The sequence below is a fragment of the Limulus polyphemus genome, unplaced genomic scaffold, assembly GCF_000517525.1.
Source record: "Limulus polyphemus unplaced genomic scaffold, Limulus_polyphemus-2.1.2 Scaffold3923, whole genome shotgun sequence".
NCBI lineage: Eukaryota > Metazoa > Arthropoda > Merostomata > Xiphosura > Limulidae > Limulus > Limulus polyphemus.
Window position 1 is genome coordinate 40,084 of NW_013669533.1, and position 19,902 is coordinate 59,985.

Here is a 19,902-nt window from a genome sequence, read left to right on the forward strand (position 1 = left end):
AACGTTAAAGTGTTAACAAATACAAGGTTTTGGAACGGCCCTTCCACTTGTGCAAGTTACATTATCTAAGAACATCTAACCAACAGCAGGATTTGGTAATTGAATAACTAAATAATGGAGAAAAACTTAGTATATTCTGTCTCTGAGTGCACATTCAAGTTTTCTGTGAGATTTTTTTTTACTTACAGAGTTGATATTTTTTTTATTACTACTAGCTTACAACCAAAATACGTGTTTGTTTTGGTGAAAGACCATTAAGGAGGTAGCCCAAGAGTTGGCGGTGGGTGGTGATGACTAGCTGCCTTCCCTCTAGTCTTACACTGCGAAATTCAAAAACAAACCATTAAGGAGAAACTAATGTGAAGTCCTTCATGGACAAAACTTTATTTTATTTTATTAGAAATACTTCACCAAGAAATATGATATCATATGTGAAAGACTTGTAATATTAACTGACAGACTGCCAAGTTTCGTGAAGATATACCCGATATATTGAGAGTTATGAGTATTAAATTTATATCAACTTTAAACGAGTGCAAAAGGTCACGTGACTCGGTCAAATTGACCGACCCTTTGTTGGAGGACGAATTGTTATATTCTGAACCCTCCACTGTATCAGTAACACGTTCTACATAAACTTATTGCTTCCACTGTTCGGTAAAATATGTAGTACAAAATTACCTTATGATTAGCATGCTTAGACTATAAATCTGTTGGTTCATGTCTGCAGCCAATTAATAAAAGAAAACTACACACACTTTAGGGCCATTTGGTCTGGGACTCAAGTTTAGACACTTGTAATTTTTCTTTGGCATTTGTAAAGTTTCGTGACTTGTTTTTATATGCCCCCCTTCAAATTATATTTCATTCTTTTTTTCGAACTAATGATGGTCTAACTTTGTTTTTATTGTCGTTATTTATTATTTTTATTATGGTTAGGGGCCTCAAAAGCTGGAAGTGGCCTGGTTCTCTCGGAACATTTGAGAGGGACTTGCCATGGGTATGCTGTAAGAGTGATGGTCAGTTCAAAGTCAAGGACAAATATGTGCATATAGCTCAATTGTAGCTTTTGTGTGAAAATTTTGAAACAGTCTACCTAACCTGTTGCAATGAAAACTGCCAATAGAGGGCTATTCAGCTAACTAAAATACGTTTACGTCGATAGAGGGAAATTGCAAAAAGTGGATTATCTCACTTATCAGCAACGTATCTCACAGTAACAAATATTTTAAAAATATGGTCGTTTGTAGGTTATAAATCTTAAATTTGTATGTCATGAATTTCAAACTTATATTAATACTGTAGTTGCACATTGATTGTCGAACTCAGTCTATTACTGTGACTTTGAGTATTTCAGATTGTTCAAATAATTTGATAAAGGCAATTTGTTTTAACTGTAATCAAAAAATTAATTGTGAAGACTTAAAAGGTGGGGTATGGATTTGGCTAGTATTTTAAAATTAAATCTTTTTAGTTGAAATTAATTGTTTTTGTTAACCACCTGAAAATAATATGCATGAAACATTGTTATGAAAGAAACAACATGAGAGGGCGTGAATATTTTTGTAGCATCTATTATTGTACAAATAAAAATGTTGTGTTTATATTCTCAATTATGTTTGTTTTTGTTTCGAATTATTTTATTATTCAGTAGAACCGGATTCGTAAGATTATTTGTATCAATTTTTTTGTGCAAACTGACTGCCACTACATAGTGCTGGGGACATTTTGCAGCAACGGCCCCTAAACTAAGAAACCTTGAATTTACAATCCGACCACACTATAAAATCGTGGGAAAACTCAGAATATTGTGTTTTTCTTAATTCATTTGCTAGAAAACTCTGTTCTACGATTGAGCCTAGAACATATATCCCACTATTTTTCACTCAGTTGTTTGTAAATTTCAGGCTTGCTCTCTGCGCATGATTCTCCAAGGATGGATTTCTTTGTTCAACTATAATGATCCACATCTATACCATAATAGTTATCAATAAACCTTTGGTAGAAGTTCTCACTAGAAACAAATGTGTTGTATTTGACAATTTCCACTATCCTAAATGTCTACGTGTTTCGTTTCCGAATGATTGTTTCCACATTTACGAATTTCCTGCAGAGAAATTTGGTGGCTGAAAACAACTTGTCTTAGGTCAGCGTTTTCAACCGGTGATTCGCAAACCCCTAGGGGTTTTAGAGATATTTTTAAGGGGTTCGCGATTGGTAGTGGCGTCTTTTTTACTTTCATGGTTCTACAGTTCTTACCAATATTTTAATTTCCTTCTAATTTATTAAAATATTTTCGGAAGGAAATAGCTTGATGTAGAGCCAGATTTAAGACTATATCTCTCTCCTGTTGAGTCAAACAAGCTCAGAAGTCTCATTAGTTTTAGTCAAATGGTTTTGTTTTCAACTATTTTATGACGTTTCAAGAATTATATGTATTTCAATCTTACTTGGTATTAACTGCAAACTGATGACGATATCAGAGATTCAGATTTTACTGTAAACGTGTTATTAGTATGTGTTACAGAAACCTTTTATTTCAATAAATTCAACACGTTCAAAAGTTATTTTATTTTGCAAAATTTATTAGTCATTTTCGCTGCGAAAACTATTATTACTCCAGAAGTTCGCGAAGAGAAAAAAAGGTTGGGAACCGCTGTCTTAGGTAATCCTAACAAATTATACTTTTCTGTTTGGCAGAATTTAGCAACCTGAGTTACTTCGAAATTAATGGCCTTGACTTTCAACTACTTAAAAATCGAAAAGGTTAGAAATGCTAGAGCAATCAGGTATTATTAAAGTATCCATGACACTGATTTTTTTCGATCAAAATATAAATACTTGTAATAGTTATATTCCTGGGGAAATTAAGATTCACGACAGCTCGAGGAATAATTAATAATATTAATAGTTTTGAGAACCGGTTACCAAAGTGTGGTACGCGAGGCGATACCTGGTGGTGCACAACTTACACATGAAGTTTCTAAACAAATTCGGTGACGAGGAACCCACTTTGAGACTAATTATGGCTGGAGACGGCTTGAATGGGTAATGAAGAAAAACTTTAACATAAGTTTAACATAACAGCAAATGTACAACGTTTCGACAAGGTTTTGTCATCATCAGGTACCTTCATTACCCATTCAAGCCGTCTCCAGCCATTATAAGTTTCTAAACACTTTGTTGCGTCATCGAGGTCACGTGACTGGTGTGGCGCCACCTATTTTCTAGAACTATCCTGTACCTTGGCGAATGCTCTAGTATTTACTAGATATAGGGTAGCTGGTATATAAAAGAGGGTGATAACGTGACGGAACAATAATGTGTGTGTAGATAGTGAGTAATTGAACTGCAGTCAGAAGTATTGTTGACGTTCGTTGATATAGCGTTTGTTTTAGCGTGATTGTTGAAAATAAGTGTATCGTAAAGTTGTATTCGGAAAGAATAAACCAGTTTTATTAAGTAAGGATTTGTGTCGCTAAAGTTTCGTCGGAACGAAGTTACGGAAAGTTAATTAACAAAGAGAGACGTAACAACTTATTTAAAAAAAACGTGCATAATAAAGTGATAGACTTGAATACTTTGTCTCCAATACGCAACAATATGTATGACACGTAACACTAGAATTATAATGAAAGCCGTTAAATGAGTGAGACAATAGGTACGGCTATGGAATTCACTCCATTAATTTTATTGTTTAGCTTACAGGTTATGTATATGTGGGAGACGTGGTGGTACCATACATATGTACCTTGGAGGCAAGTGGTACGCAGAGGAAGAAAAATTGGTGAGAATCGCTGATATTGAGTTTATTTTTCAAAGTCATCTTCAAACGAATATCAACATCTCAGATATAAGATTGTTGGTTTTAGTGTTGTTGTTTTTTCATCTTTTAATGCGTCTTTGATATACAATGCCATTTTTATGCACACAAAGCAAGATAAATTACCTTAATCGTTTAAAGATAACAATTTGTGCTTGTTTTTCACTGCTTAAATATAAATTCATTTGGCTGAGCGTAGTCTAGTGGTAAGAGTGCCAGATGTGGCTCTGAAGCTCTGTGGTTCACATCCCATTATTGCTATAAAAAGATATAAAAATAGGATTATGAGTTCATTATAAGAGTGATGGTCAAATCCCATTATTCAGTCTGACAATATTTAGCAATGGGAGTTGTTAAATAGTTGCCTTTTTTCTTGTCCAGTGGTTCCCAATTTTTTTTTTAGTTGAGGATTAGTTAGTTCCAATCCGAAGATTTCACGGACTGATTTATACAATATCAAAATTATAAAGTAACATACTTGTTACTTACTACAATTATTTCAATTAAAACAGGAATATGTACTTATTAAAATGAAAAACAATTTGTTGAAGCCCATTCAGTCCACGAGTGATGGGACCCGACAGTTGGTGTATACGATTTTTTCATCATAATATACGTACATGAAGTTAATGATTACATGTATGTATGCTGTATATAAGGCACCTTTTTACGTACGTCTATCTGTTTGTTCTTGACAAATATTTTCCAACTTCCTAATCTCCGATTACTGTGAAATTTTTAGTAGATCTTGAGTGTACCACAGAGCATGGACGCCGAAACTGGTGTTGGCACATGTCCCTAATAATTGTAATGGAGGCCGAAATCACTGACCTCCAATATTTTACTGACAATAATGTTTTTCAAACAAATGTTTAAACAACTCTAATTATTCAATAATGTTTTTATTTAGTCTTCTTCTATGCAGTCGGCTGACTGTGCCGCCTGAAGTGAAAGGATACTGCAGTTTTTTGACAAATTCTAAACATTATGCTGTTAGTAACTTTTTGTGCATCTGTATAATGTGTACACTGGTTATTATATGAAACATTCCTATTCTTTGTATGGCATGCAATTTTGTAGTACACAGAAAATAACCTAATTTGTATTTTGAATGTATAGTTCGTTTGTTTGTTTCAGAGCAAAACCACATTGAGCCAACTGCTGTGTCCACGTACCATGGGGAATCAGACTCCAGATTTTAGCATTGTAAGTCCGAAAACTTACTGTTATTCCACCAAGGGACTTGTACGTATAATATAGTACTTGTTATTGTGTGAAATTGTTGAATAAAATTCTACAGTGTTTTATTGATTGTCAGACAATTTTTACTTATTTATGCCTGCCCCTCCCAATGTTTTGTACGTTCCATTCCGATGTACCTGCTCAAAGGAAATTTAAAATTTCTTATTCTATTAATTTTTCACATTTTACTAGCTTGATAGTAATTTCAATTTCACCTCTTGCTACTAGCTGTTATAGTGCTACTTAATGTCGCACATGTATGCCATCCATTTAAATCTAATGAAATAAATACCTCATTTGGCATAGGTACCTATGCTAATTGAAGCAAAGCATCCTGTCAATACAGCATAGAAAACTGATATCGACAGTAGTTCCTATTCTTGTAGGTTTTTATTACGTTGTCCTTTTTATCACCATTATTATTAGAATCAAACATATAGTTGGTGTGCTACTTTCCTGCACAAGAGTTGTTAGTTAGGGCCTAACAACTGGAGGTTCAGAGAATATTGAGTTATGAAGTAGGTGCTGTATTTTTTTAGAACTCCAGCTGAGTTTATCCTGACAAAAGGGATTGGTATTCAAATAACAGTCCTTATTTACAATAAACACGAAGCCCAGTGTGTTACAGTTGATGTGCAACTGGTAAGAGATGTGTGATGAAACCTTTAATATTTTCTTCCATTTTTTTTAAGCTACAAGAAAATAATTAGATGTAAAAATGCAAAATCTAAAATGAGCCTCAAAGTTAAGTTTAAAATAAAATGTAATCCGAATGATTAAATTCTATCTCCCTCGAAAGTTAGTCTGCCACAAGCTAACAACAATTTAAACTTCCTACAACTCTAAGCAAACGTTTTTCAAAAAATTGCAGACGTTACCAAAGTTGAAGTTAGAGAAATGTTATCATCCAGACAGAGTTACTAATGTTTATTTTACAGGGTCAAACATGGCTTTATATTCAAAACACGATAACATCAGCAAAGCCAGATTTGCACACGTCACCTCTGTCCACTGCAATCCGAGCGCAATTGTTTGACAGTCCACAATGACAGAAAAGACAGACAACCGTCTATCTCACCATGTTTTCTGTAAGAAAATGTGAAGGTAAGCACCTTGGGTGCTGGAAAAATGGAAGGTTGAGTGGCTTAGTTGAGGACTCTCTAAACTGAACTAAAAAAGAAAAAATCCAACTTTTAGGCATGTTTCTGGGTTCCAAATTATTACATTATTATTACGACAACTTATTTTGAAGATTTACACTAGGACACTTTCCAATTATGTTTGTAATATTATATTTTGTTTTCCATCCAAATATAAAACTGGCAGACAATTAAAACAAAACCTTGTAGTTGTACTATGTGTTTTTGCAAGCAGACGACGTTCTGAGACCTTCCATAAGGGAAGTGTATTCAAAATTCAATTAAAAGTTGTGTGTGTGTTCGGTATCTCATTACACAGGAAGAATGAACTATCACACTATGTGTTATAGGTTATTTACGAAGCTTTTAATACTTCTGGCAGCCTAGCTATTGCTATCTGAAGTTCTTTAGAGAATAATCGAACGCAGCAAGAGGCGAATGTAAATTCAATTCCAACAAGACCGTCAGCCAGTCTTGTAGTTGTAGTGTAAGTTGTAGCGTACTGGTGGTTGACTTCGTTTGATTTTATTCGTTCCGGTAAAATTATGTTTTTTTTATAAATACAGTATTATTTTTAGGATTTTATCATATGGTATAAAATATGTAACATGAGTAAATATTTATTAATTGTTTGCGAAATTAAACGCTTAAATTTTATTGTAACTGCAGTATTATTTATTATTGCTAGTACTAGTAGAACGTATAGTATTATTTAATTAGTATTAATAATAATAGTACAAGGCTTATACTAGAGTTCGGGTAGTTTAGATAATAATTAATCACAAAATAGTATTTACCGAATTTCATATGATTAAGTGATCAAAGAATTACACATTTTCGCCCAAACCTTTCACCAGAATACTAGTATTATTATTCGTATTAATGTTACATGTAATGATGTTAATAATATTTATAATGTAGTATTTGTTTGGAATTGTTTTACAAAGAGTGATTAGATAGATACTGCTTTAGTATCCCAGTGGTTTATATTTTGTTTATTGACTTACTGAAGGGCTTGCAAAGCTTAAACCTATTGGTATTATCCATAATAGGGCACGTTTCCAACCCTTTTCATTCTTCTAGCCAAAAAAAAGTCCATAACTATTTTGACTATACTTGAGTCTACTCTCTTAGGCTCATGAAAAATGGGTATGAAAAGTTTTTTTTTTGTACGATAGAGTTGATTAAATAAATTATATCCATTGAGCCCATTAGGGTCATGCCTACACCCACACTTAAAAAGCCGTAGAACTAAATACAATCAAAACTGACAAAAGGTTAATTTAAAACTAAATGTAAAAATAACTGTACAAACCTTAACATCTGGCAGATCATTTCATAAGTTTCTAACTACATGTAATTTAAAAATAATTTTTCTGAAGATCAAGTCTAGATATTAGCATTTAAAGCTTAACAGATCATTACCTTTTTCTTTTAACATTTGTGATTTTTTAAATTTCATCACTCAAAAATAAAGTAGACACCCAAAAGAATTTTAGCTATTTTCTAATAACTTAGACATTTGAATTTACTTTTTTAGTTGTATATACTCTATAGAATGAGGTTAGTCTTAAGGGTTTCTTTAGTGATCAAAAGTGTATCACATTGGTTATTGTTATAGTATTCTGTCTCTTCAAACTTTATGTTAAAAAACTCTATCCTTCCCATTATTAAGAAGCTCAAGAACTGTACCCACCATGAAGCCTCATCAAAATATTTTACAAACTTCAAATTACCATCTGTATCAAAATCAAATTACTAGCTCTTTTTTTCACCAAGCCATACATGTAAACAAAGATTAAAAAATAAGACTAAACACACATATATATATATATATATATATATATATGTTTTTTTCTTTTTGTATTTAGGATTTTTTTATACAAAGCAATTCTTTTTACACAATCCTTGCCTCGAGTACCTAACGCTTAAAACCCGTATTCCTTATTTTTGACCACTCACAGTGACTGCCGGGATTTGAAATCAACATTCTTCACAATATCAGCTTTTCCTGCATAGAAAGTCCAGGGAGGAAATTTTCCCTATAAGAAATTTGTTTAAAATAATTCAAAGAAAATGAGACTGATGTAGCCCGAGATATTTTTTTACTTTTTTTTTTCTCAACTATAATCATCATTTTCATGTCGGGACACACTATTTTTAGTCTACTGCCTGATGAAAAAAAAATAGTTTTTGTAACTAAACTTTAGGAAAAAAAGAGTAGCTACTATTACTTAATAAAAAAAGAAATAGTGTTAGATCTATTTTTACTGAAAGTCAAATTCTCATTTAATGTTTTTAATTTTACATTTAATTGTAAGCAAGTCCCATTCTGAAACCTTAAGTTACGGGTTCAAGCCTATTTTTATGTTTCTGAACTTTGATTTGTTACAGTGTTTGTACATATAAAATTCATTGATAAAAAAGTTTAGCTTTATCAAGAAAAAATTTCCATTGTATAAAATTCTAAAATAAAGACTTATAACATTGGCCAACCTCTAAAACCCAAGATTCAGCTACTTGGAGCATCCAAACATTTTTTTTTTTTTAATCTCAGCTTTACACTAATCTTCTGAAATATATAAAACTTTTTTTACTGAGAAGTTATAACTTCAGTGTTTTATAGTTATAAGTGGAATACCTGTTTTTCTTTATAGAAGATCACTGAAGTAAAATTATCTTTGATTTCTATACATTAATAACTTTTATTTAATAGTTAACTAAAGTCGCTTGATACTTTGTGAAATGACCTCTATCTGAGTCACGTTTTATGTTACTAACGGTATACACAAATTATGTAAAGTTAAATCTGTTAACTTCTATGCAAGTTCTTTTTTCTTTTGCAGGATAACATCATGAATTGTTACTTGAGTGTTTATGTTTCTGGAATACTTTAATGATGCATTTTTAGAATCTCTGTGCATGAAGAAGAAGAAATATCTGAGAATCTCCAAGTTTGTGCTGCGTTTGAAGTTTCTAGAGTCATGGCTACCGTTAACGAAGAACAGCACCAAGAGGAAAGTCAACAGACTCAATCAGTAACTCAGCTAGAATTTCACCAGGCTATGAGAGATTTCAAAACTATGTTTCCAGAGATGGATGAAGATGTAATAGAGGTGGTGCTTCGTGCTAACAGTGGAGCAGTGGATGCTACCATAGATCAGTTGTTGGCAATGAGCACTGACAATGAAAATGAACGTTTACGTACAGAGCTAGATGCCACAGAAAACGATGAAGTACCACCTTGCTACTCCCCTGCAACACCACCACCATCTTATCAACAGGCTGTCCCATATGCCCAGAGTCCAGCCCATTCTCCGGCAGCTGTTATTGATCAATCTTCGACTGCTACGATTAATTCTTCTCCCACAATACCAAGAAGACCCCAGCAGGTTCAGCCACGGTCTCAATTGTCCAAGTCATTTCTTCAACCTTACGTGTCCCAGACATTGCCCTTACCAAAGAGAACAAGTGAGAAGAGCAATCAAAAGATAGAGAAACCAAATGTACCCCTAAAGATCCTGAGAAACTGGCAACCTCCACTACTAGGCCCTCTTCCTTCAAGGTTTCTTAGGCTAGAAGAAATGAAACATCCTATGAAATATGGACTGAAAATAACTAACCAACAGTTAGTTGATAACACAACTAAAACCTAAAATTGAATGGTTGACAAGAGACTCTGCCCAAGATTATATATTAAATCAGGTTTATTTGTAAATGCATAAACAAAGACGCACACATTTCCTTTGGATGAACGTCTTTTACTTTGTGAATTGTTAGAATCGAACACTCATATTGTATCCTGCATTTCATAAAATTTAATAAGTTTGTACAAAAAAAAACAAATCCCTTTTCAAGTAAAAACACTCAGATCAACTAAATTTTTTGTACTAGTTAATTACAGAAACACACTTACTTCAACTTTTGTCTGAACGCTAGGTGCTATTTGCTGTTCTTTCTCGTCTATTTTTCTTCAGTATATTTGCCTGTGTACATCTCTTGGTTTTTCAAGCTACAGTGACTCAGTTCCTTGCCCCATTCTACTGGGCCAAACTCTCTTTTTTTTGTTTTAACTTCAGTTACTGTATCTTCTCACTCCTGGCTTGATTAGTGAGATCTTTCTGGTGTTATAGGTGCTAATCTCTGTACTTTATCTGTTTTAACTGTCCTCTTCCTTGTCTGTCATAACTTATTTTTCCTTTCCTTCCTTTATTCTGTCATTTTCTTTAAGCCAGTGTTTTTGTTTTGATTTTCTTTCTTCATGAGGGTGATACAGGTCATGGAATCTTGTTGGCACCTGTTAACTGTTTCTGATCCATAGAGATATGCAGGGATTGGCAACTCGTGATAATCTTTTTGATATTGAATTGTTATCTTGTTTTTCTTCATTTCAAGATGGAGGTTGATAGGAATTGTGTGGAAGCCACCAATTAATTTTCTTGAACATTTTGCAAAGCTCCAGAGAAGCTTTGTATAAACTGAGTAATTTACTCCAAAATGTTTTTTTGGTTAGGCATTTTCATTTTATAATTGAGAAAACTAATTGAAAATACTCAAGTTTTTTTGTAATTTGGTATTTTGAATATTTTATATAAAAGTACACTAACATTATCCTGACTTATGAAGCAAGTGGACATTCAGGAATAGACTCAGTGATTCTGATGATGTTTCAAGTGATTTTTTAATATTTTCACTTTTCATTTTAATGGATGTAGTCAACAGTTAATGAACTTGGTACAACTTCAACTTTAATAGAACTCAACAAACACATATACAGCACACAGTACCTGATGCTGTCGTAGTGTGACAAATTTTAGTCTTAAATTAGCTTGTAACACTACTGTCTAACTCAGCTTGTGCTGCGTAGCTGAAATTCATTGCTCAATCTGCAATTTTTCTTCTTTTTTTTTCAACCAGTGACGTATTGCTGGGCTCCTACTTTCATATGATCGAACATCAGCACCTAACATCCTTTTCTTCAGTAGTACGTTCAACTTTTCTGACCCTATTGAGGCACTGAATTCCTTTTTCAGGTGATTTTATAAACTGAAGCAATGCTTGTACTCCACATAAATTAATGGCATACATGGGGTTATTGATGATAAGTATGGAGCAGTTTGACTTTGTGTATAAGAATGACTCTCTTACACAGCTGAGTAGTGTTTAATTTTATTTATGTCTCTTTAATCACACCATTCAGCCTAGGCCACTCTTCCATCAGTTTCTCAGCATCCAGGAATGGCTCAACCATATTGACATGTTCTACTGTTCTCCCTTGTACATCTTTTTCAAGTTGTGTAACTCTTTGTCCATTGCCCTCAAATTCTCCCAGATGTGTCATGGCATCATCTGACTTGGGATCTGTCTCAGAGTTTACAGTCATTGGTTCAGTTACCTTGCTGAAATTGCTGGAAATATCATCTTTCTTGAATCTTTACATGATGTTATTTCTTAATAGTTTTCATGTAACATTTCTTTAAATTCTGAGATTAAGCATCCACGTTTTTACACCTAAACTAATTTTTCCAACTGTATATTGCCTAATCACCTTCTATCTGAATTCTTACTTTAATATCTCTCCATCTATAATTGTATTCTCTAACTGAACTAGAGTCTGATCTGTCGTAGGTTGAATTTCACTGAACATAAAGTTCAGTCTCTGTACATGGCAGCTTAATGTTGCAAGTTTTGTACAAAAATCTAATGCAAATGGTGTCATCAGTATAATTTTGTAGTCTTACCTATAAATTTTATGATGTAGTCATTTCTCTTAATAGAGTCAGTAAAGGTAACAGAGTGAGTGTGTATATAGAATGGTGAATACCCAAACTGAATATCTTCTTCAGCACCATTATGCTTGCCCATCATAACAACAACATTTTTGCCAAGAGAAGTACATATTGCTGTGCTAACTTTTCAAATTAATTTGCCTTACACTTGACTATACTGTGAGCACAGCCATCTACGAATTGTGCATTGCACAACAGTCTTGTGATTGGCTCTCTTGATATCACATATTAATAGTCTTTTTTTTACTGCAGTCACATCTGTACTTTCCTCAAGCATAATTGAAATTACTGAAAACAATTCAATTTTGTTGATAAGAAGACCAACTGTCAATAAATAATCAATAGATTTCTGTATGTCTTTAATAGTATCCCAACTCAGAATCAGGACTTTTCATTCACACCAATCCTTGTATGTAATGCCAACAAACCATTGATTTTCTCAGATGACATTTCTGATGTGGCTGTGTAATATAGTGTGTTAAACAATAGTATATATTGTGTCTTGTGACACTAACTGTGACATCATTTTCGAACTCAACTTCTGTTTGTTCTTTCTGACACTGTAAACATGCCTCTTTATGCTCAGTATTATCATTATTGTTGACTGTGTCATGTTTCTGGATTTTGGGAGCACCTACCCTATCCCAAACATTCTCCCAACATCCAGAAACATCTTACCTACACTATGCCAAACGTTGATGTTTCTGAATGTTGGGAGAACCTACACTATCCCAAATATTGATGTTTCTGAATGTTGAGAGTACCTACACTATCCCAAACATTAATGTTTCTGGATGTTGGGAGTACCTATACTATCCCAAACATTAATGTTTCTGGATGTTGGGAGAACCTACACTAACCCAAATATTGATGTTTCTGGATGTTGGGAGAACCTACACTACCCAAATATTGATGTTTCTGGATGTTGGGAGAACCTACACTAACCCAAATATTGATGTTTCTGGATGTTGGGAGAACCTACACTAACCCAAACATTGTTTAACTTCCTCTTTCCTTTTGCCAGTTGTCAAATTCTGCATCAAATTCATGGTTCACCATCACAATCATTAATTATTAACCAAGAATATTTCTTTTTTCCATATGGTAATGTTTTTTTGCGAGACTCAATTTCTGTCAAGAATTTCGGTTTAGAAATTCATGGACAACAAATTTTCATACAAAATCTCACTTACGATTCTGCGTTACTCGTCACAGTTTTTACCTAATATACGCCTAGTGATACCGGCCTTTTCTGAACTGCTGTATATGTTAAAATAGTCGGAAATTTCGTTCCTTTTTTTTTTTTCCCTTGGAAATTAGGCTTTATCCTTCCATGCTTGTGTATAGCTATGTTTTAATCTCCATGTTCTCACCTGATCTTGTAATTGTGAAAATAATCAGATCATTGCTAATAATTTTTATGTTCATTGGTATTAAATCATATCAAACACTTGTATAACTGAAATAATAAAATTTTGACAGGTACTGCAGAAATTATCAATGCATAAGGAGCAAAGTTTAAACAAAGAAAGATTAAAACTTGATATACTTTGGTGATAAGCTTTAATTTATCAAGACTTGCACGAAAGAGATTTTATTTCCATTTTTGTATGCTGCATTTTTATTCTGATTTATCATGAACCACTATAGTGGTACCTAACAGGGATCGTAAGGAATTGCACAAAAGCCTAATAGAACGTTCGGGTAAAAAGCACCTTAAACAGTAAAGATTCAATTTAAACAACAGTTCAAAACCTTTGCTATTGACTGCTAAAGCTGTAGACGTATAAAAATATAAAAAAAAAACATGCATGTTAGACTTACAAGGAAAAGAAAATCTACTCAAACCAGTCGAATTTTAATTATTCTTCGTCTTATTATTATTATCCTCTTTCCAGCCTACAGCAATAACGGCTTGGTATATTGCACCCAACCCTTTTGTGGAATACTAAATATCGTACTGTGAAGGCCATGGGGATATGGAAAAGTCAATTTCTTTCTTCTGTATTTTACATAAACTATAAAACATCATAATTCTAGTGTAAATGATGTTATCGTTACCCCTCGAAGTTAGCTTTCTTACAGATATCTGGTGTTCCTTTGAAAAGCTTAAGTACAGGGTGAAACAGGAATTACCAGTCAATAATAGATGAATCTAATATGTAGATACTCAATGCTTTGTACACTATACAATCAGTGTCTTTAGGGAATCAACATGATATTAAATTTTATTATACACATTCATAGAATAATTACTTTAAATGACACAAAAGTTTATTTAAAGCTATGTATTAGACATATATGTTTTATTTGAAAAGGCTGCTTTTCTATTGGTAAATTTTTATACACCCATAGTGGGGGTTGTCTCAGTGTAGGTATGTAGTTGCCTATTGCTATGCATTATATGTAGAGAGAATATAGTTACACAGAAACTGTAAGTAATCACTATATCTCTTAAACAAATCTCCATGACAATCTCCAGCTGCAGCTTAACATTTTACATCCTGAACTAATGTGATCAAATAGTCAGTAGCTACATTAAATCATCATGAACTGTAACTGCTAGCTACTAGCTATTTTTATCATCATTTTGCCAATAGTTGAGAATAAAACAAGATAATTAAAAAATTGAGAATTTAATAACCTGCAGATAGGGATTGTAAAAAAAGTAAGGAAACAAGGCTGGAGATACTGTAGGTATTATTTACTTAAACTACAAATCCCTATTTTGACTCTATCAAATGTAATTCTAGGTAATGGCATGGAGCCAAAATAGGGTTTTTTTATTTGAGTAAATAATGTCTTCAGTACCTCCAGCTTTGTTTCCTTACTTCTTTTTTTTTTTAGGATTCTGATTTGCAGGTTTTTAAACTCCCAATTTTTTAAATTATTTTAATTGTTTATGTATTATATTTTCATCTTTATGCAAACAGATTGCTTATTTGGAACTCTGCTGTTGAAAGCTAGTCCTTTTCTCCATTTATTATTTATTCAGAAAATTTCTCAATTTTATTCACTGATTTTCAGTTCTTTGCTGTGCATTTAACTTAATCATGACTTACGTTTCCACATTAATGGCTTGCTCCGTTGCTACTTGGTTAAATACTCAACTAAACATATTTCTCCTTCTACAGTAATAATTGATTTATCCTGGTGCTTATAGCAAGTTAAGTAACTCTTGTACCCTTTACAGAATGGAAACCCTACCTTCTTTTATCAAGGGCTCAGCTAAAGCTCCTCACCAAGAGAATTCATTCTGCCCTACATTTTGGTCTGAAATTTGAATTCTTAGTCAACTCTCATATGAATGTTAACTTTGTTTCTTACTCTTGACAAACTTTACATGATTTCCTCTTCACAATTAGTTTTTAGCTGTGAGGCAAAAAAGAAAAAACCTTTTATGTTTTGATGTTGCATCATTTTTTACGTGTCTCAGGACTGGAGCTCTAGGTGCAATTTAGCTTTATCTATGGACTTTAGTATGAAGACTACAGAGGAACTTCAGTAAGAATTTGGAAACAACAGAATTTCTTTTTTCTGGGTTATGCAATCAGGTAATTTCAATGTCTAAACATAGTTTTTCAATCCTTTGAATATTGCATTGTAAATGTTAAAAGTTAACACATTTAGGAATCACACAGTAATCACCATATTCATTATGATGAGGCTAGTACATTATAATTTATGAAATATATAAATGTATCCTCTTTTCTACAGTTTATCCTAATTTGTTTACACATAAAGTTTCAGACATGATTACTGTTTTATGAAGAACCTTTCTAATTTTTATTAACAATGATACAATTTTTGTGATTTCCACACACACGTGATATCTTTGATATTGAAAAACAATTATTATTTGTATGAATTTTTTTTTTATTCAAAGTTCCCCTTATTTTGCAAATTAGATGTATCTTAAAAATTGGGAAAATACTTATATTTAAAGTATTGTTTTAAACTGGTTGTTATAAGTTTTGTTCAACAAGGGTTTAGTTTACATTAAATTAACTTCTGATCAGAGTAAGTTACCAACTTAGATCAAAACTAAAAATCAATCCTGTAATGAGTATACTGTTCTTTCATTCATACTCATAAAGATTAGGATGCATTGTTTCATCAGTTGAGTACCCTGGTTGTTTGCAATATTTTTGAAAATTAACCTGTTAATATATCACAAGGTTTGGCCAACTTAGGAGATGTGGGTTATAAATCCTATACTGAGCTACAAAAGCAAAATTATCTCTGTAATAAAAGTGGATATATATATATTAAACAAGATAACCCATCATATTAATGAATGTAATGTTAAAGAAAGAATAGGGTATACTTTATTTACAGAACACATAAACACTAGCTCTTAGCTTTGTATACTGTCATAGATTGTGTCTGTTGTCCGACTTAACATCAGAATAACCATTTATAAGCAAGACTTTACACAGTCCTACCTAAAAAATAATGACCAATGAAAACCAAGTTGTATCTTAAACACTATACTTAGGCCAATTCAGCTGACAAGCCGAACTATTTTTCTTTATTTTTATTGCAAGAGTATCTGTGTATAATTCACTTATGTTGTCACTTGGGTTACCGCAGTTGTATCCTGAACTTCCAATAATTGTCTGCCTTTTGTCAAAGTCCACACAGGTGGGTTCAGTTAGTTTAGAACACCCTTTGACGAGACAAATTATTCTCCTTATCTCTTCCAAAACTGTTAATCTCACTCTAACATATCAACCATTAGGCCAGTCACTCCCATGATGGTTAACTTTAGATTTTTTTAAACTTTTTTCTGATCAAATTTTTTTCATGTGACTTTACCTTTACTCTGTTTTTGCTCGTCTGGTTGTAGCTATTTATACATCTATCACTTAGGCCTTCTATAAATCTCCATAGCCTCAACATAATGGATTGCACACAACATTCAATAGCCTCGACATCAATGAATTACAAAACACAAAATAAATAAATTAATAATACTACCTACACTAAACAGTCTTTTATATCTGACATACTGTACTACATGTTTACATTTCCCTATAATGCATTAACTTTAACATGTATTACATATTTATATTGCCATATACTGTATTATCTTCAACCTGTATTATATATTTACATTATCATATACTGTATTATCTTCAACTTGTATTACATATTTACATTACTACATGCTGTATTATCGTCATCCTGTATTACATACTTATATTACCACATAATGTATTTACATCAACCTGTACATATATACTGTACATAGTTATATTACCAATTACTGTATTATATACTTACATTACCACATAGTGTATTATCGTCAACCTGCATGACATAATTTTGTTACTAGAGTAGTCTGTTGTCCAATATAAATTACTGTGACACATGATACTGTTTAGCTATTGAATCAAGGAGTAGGACAGTACAGCAAAAACTAATGTGTTTGAAGACACAAAATAGTAAATGGTAATAAATTAAATAAATTACTAATCAACAATAAATAACTAGGATATTTGTACTTTAATTATAAAATAACCAAGTTAAATGTGATGAAAAGGAAAATAATATACTTAACATACAATGAAGTGTGTGTCTAACACAACTATTCTGACTTTAGATAAAGAAAAGTCACAAACCACATGGGCAACAGGAAGTAAGTTACTAAAGTTAAATCCTTAGTTATTACAGTTTGATAAATAGTATTGAAATTTTTCTTAGACAAAAGAATATTTAAGCAAGTAACACAGTGAAGTGAGTAATGTAATGTGATTGTTACAAGGAGCATCTGTGGGTTAATAATTATTTTGAAAAAAGTATTTCAGCCACTCTCATAATCATTTATTGTCAGGTAGCATTAGTTTGTTCCTGAGAAGTTGTTAGTAAATTAGTAACAGTAAATGGTTATATGTCTGTGTATGAAGAGTGGTAGCAGTCAGTATGGGATCATATTTTGTTGAGTATCCAACAAGAGAAAATCTAATTCCAACACAGGAATGTGTACTGTTAGGAAACATAGCAACGCTGTCAGATTAAGCTTGATTTATTATGTATGTTTTGCTGACACCACTGTTTTTCTCGGAAACATTTGTTATACTGGTTTATTCTAACTACTTGTATAGAATTCCATTTTATCATACGAATACATCTGTTTATTATAGACATTACTAAACAATGCTCTGATGGACTCAAACTCCTGCCAAAATACATATAGCTACACCATGATTGTATGGTTATTGCATTATGTGCAATATGCACCATGCCAGTGTAAAAATAAATTACTGTGGATTTGAATTTAGTAATTTGATAACCCATGAAATACTCTGAGGTTATCAAACTAGATTACTTTTGTGCATAAATTCTAAGGTGATTTTTTTTATATATCTATATATGTGTCCATGATTCTTGTGGGTTCAGTAAAGTTGTTGTAATAAAGAAGACAGTTGTTGTCAAATGAAACTGATGAGTTCCTGAGGTGATAGCTTTCCTTGAAGACTTGATGTCTTGAAGAACAAATGTTAGACATTTATTTATAATGTTTAGACGTTTTTGTATAGTTATTGTATAAGGGAAATGACTGTTTACTAAAACTTGCAGTTATGGTTTTAGCAGATTGAATATAAACCGTCAGCAAATGGTTATGGAAGTTTATTAATGTTTTAGCCACTTAGCCATGTGCAACCAAAACTTAAGTGGTTCTTAAAATCTGAATCTATACCTAAACAACAATGAACCTAAAGCCTTGATTTCTTTGCTAAGCATTTCACACCAATGTTGTTTAATGCACATACAGTAAAATGGTTGGTACGTTATCAAGGTTAGGCTAAACTTTGTACAATAATATCCTTATTCTTTTTCCTTTACTCTAAGTTTTCAGATCTATTTTACACATATTTTAATAGCTGTGTAATATTTCTATAAAATTTCATCGAAACAAAGTGTGAAACTAATAAAGTATTAGAACAATTAAATATTTGTTTTCATCTTTCAGAATGTTACAGTGCTGAGTTCTTCTGTGCTTCAACAGCGTATGGAGGAGAACGAACGTCAGAGACAACTTTCTCAGTCGACAGAAGATCCTGGCTTGTCACAGTTCTTGGAAGATGAACGAATTGCTTTATTTCTGCAAAATGAAGAATTCATGCAGGAGTTAAGACATAATAAAGAATTCATGTCTACGTTAGAAAGAGGTGAAGTGTTACTTTAAGAACTTACAAGTGACAAATAGGTTACCAAATGCTATTTTAGAAAATCTTCATCTCTATTTTATTTATTTCAGAGTCGATACATGCCGTGTTTTTAGCCCATTTAAAATATTTTGAGGATTTCTTCTACTTCATCATGTTTCAACTATGTCATTAAGCAGTTGAATTTGTTTAATTGGGCCCTTTCATGATAAAAATCACATGTGTGTTGGGTCGCATGCTCAAGTGAATTTGTATATGCGAATCACACAGTTGCTTAAATTGATGCATCATGACAGGGAAATTGCAAGAAAATATTTACTCTTTAATGTTATAAATAGCAGTTATAGATTTGATCAAAACTAAAAAAGAAGAAGAAACTACGCAATGTTCAAAAGGTTTATTTTAATATTGATTCTCTTCTTTGCTTTCTACAAAATCTTCATCAGTATCTTTTTCCTCTTTCTACTGATGTTTTTGTATTCAGTGCTCTCTGATTTTCCATAACCCTGAACAATTATTTTCAATTTGAGTTTAATGCATTTGGTTGACATTTTCTCTATTTGCTACACAAACAATCACAACAATTTAAAGATCTATAAGTAGGATATATTATTTCATCAAGAAATTAATGTCACTTTTTTTGTAGATGAAAAACCCTGAACAACTTATATATCCAAACAAAACTTTTATTAAATGAAATAGTCTCAGTTCTTATCGATGATGCTTTTCCATCTTAT

General features: G+C 32.4%; 1 protein-coding gene across 1 annotated transcript in view; it reads left to right on the top strand.

The window, feature by feature from the left end:
• The first annotated feature begins 6,937 nt into the window (after positions 1-6,937).
• Positions 6,938-19,902, top strand: part of LOC106470284 (CUE domain-containing protein 1-like) — a 27,579-nt gene continuing 14,614 nt past the window's right edge. The window contains exons 1-4 of the mRNA XM_022398888.1: positions 6,938-7,353; positions 9,116-9,832; positions 11,982-12,000; positions 18,970-19,168. Of these exons, the coding sequence (XP_022254596.1) occupies positions 7,343-7,353; positions 9,116-9,832; positions 11,982-12,000; positions 18,970-19,168 (946 nt within the window). The 5' untranslated portion in view covers positions 6,938-7,342. The remainder of the gene's footprint in view (positions 7,354-9,115; positions 9,833-11,981; positions 12,001-18,969; positions 19,169-19,902) is intronic.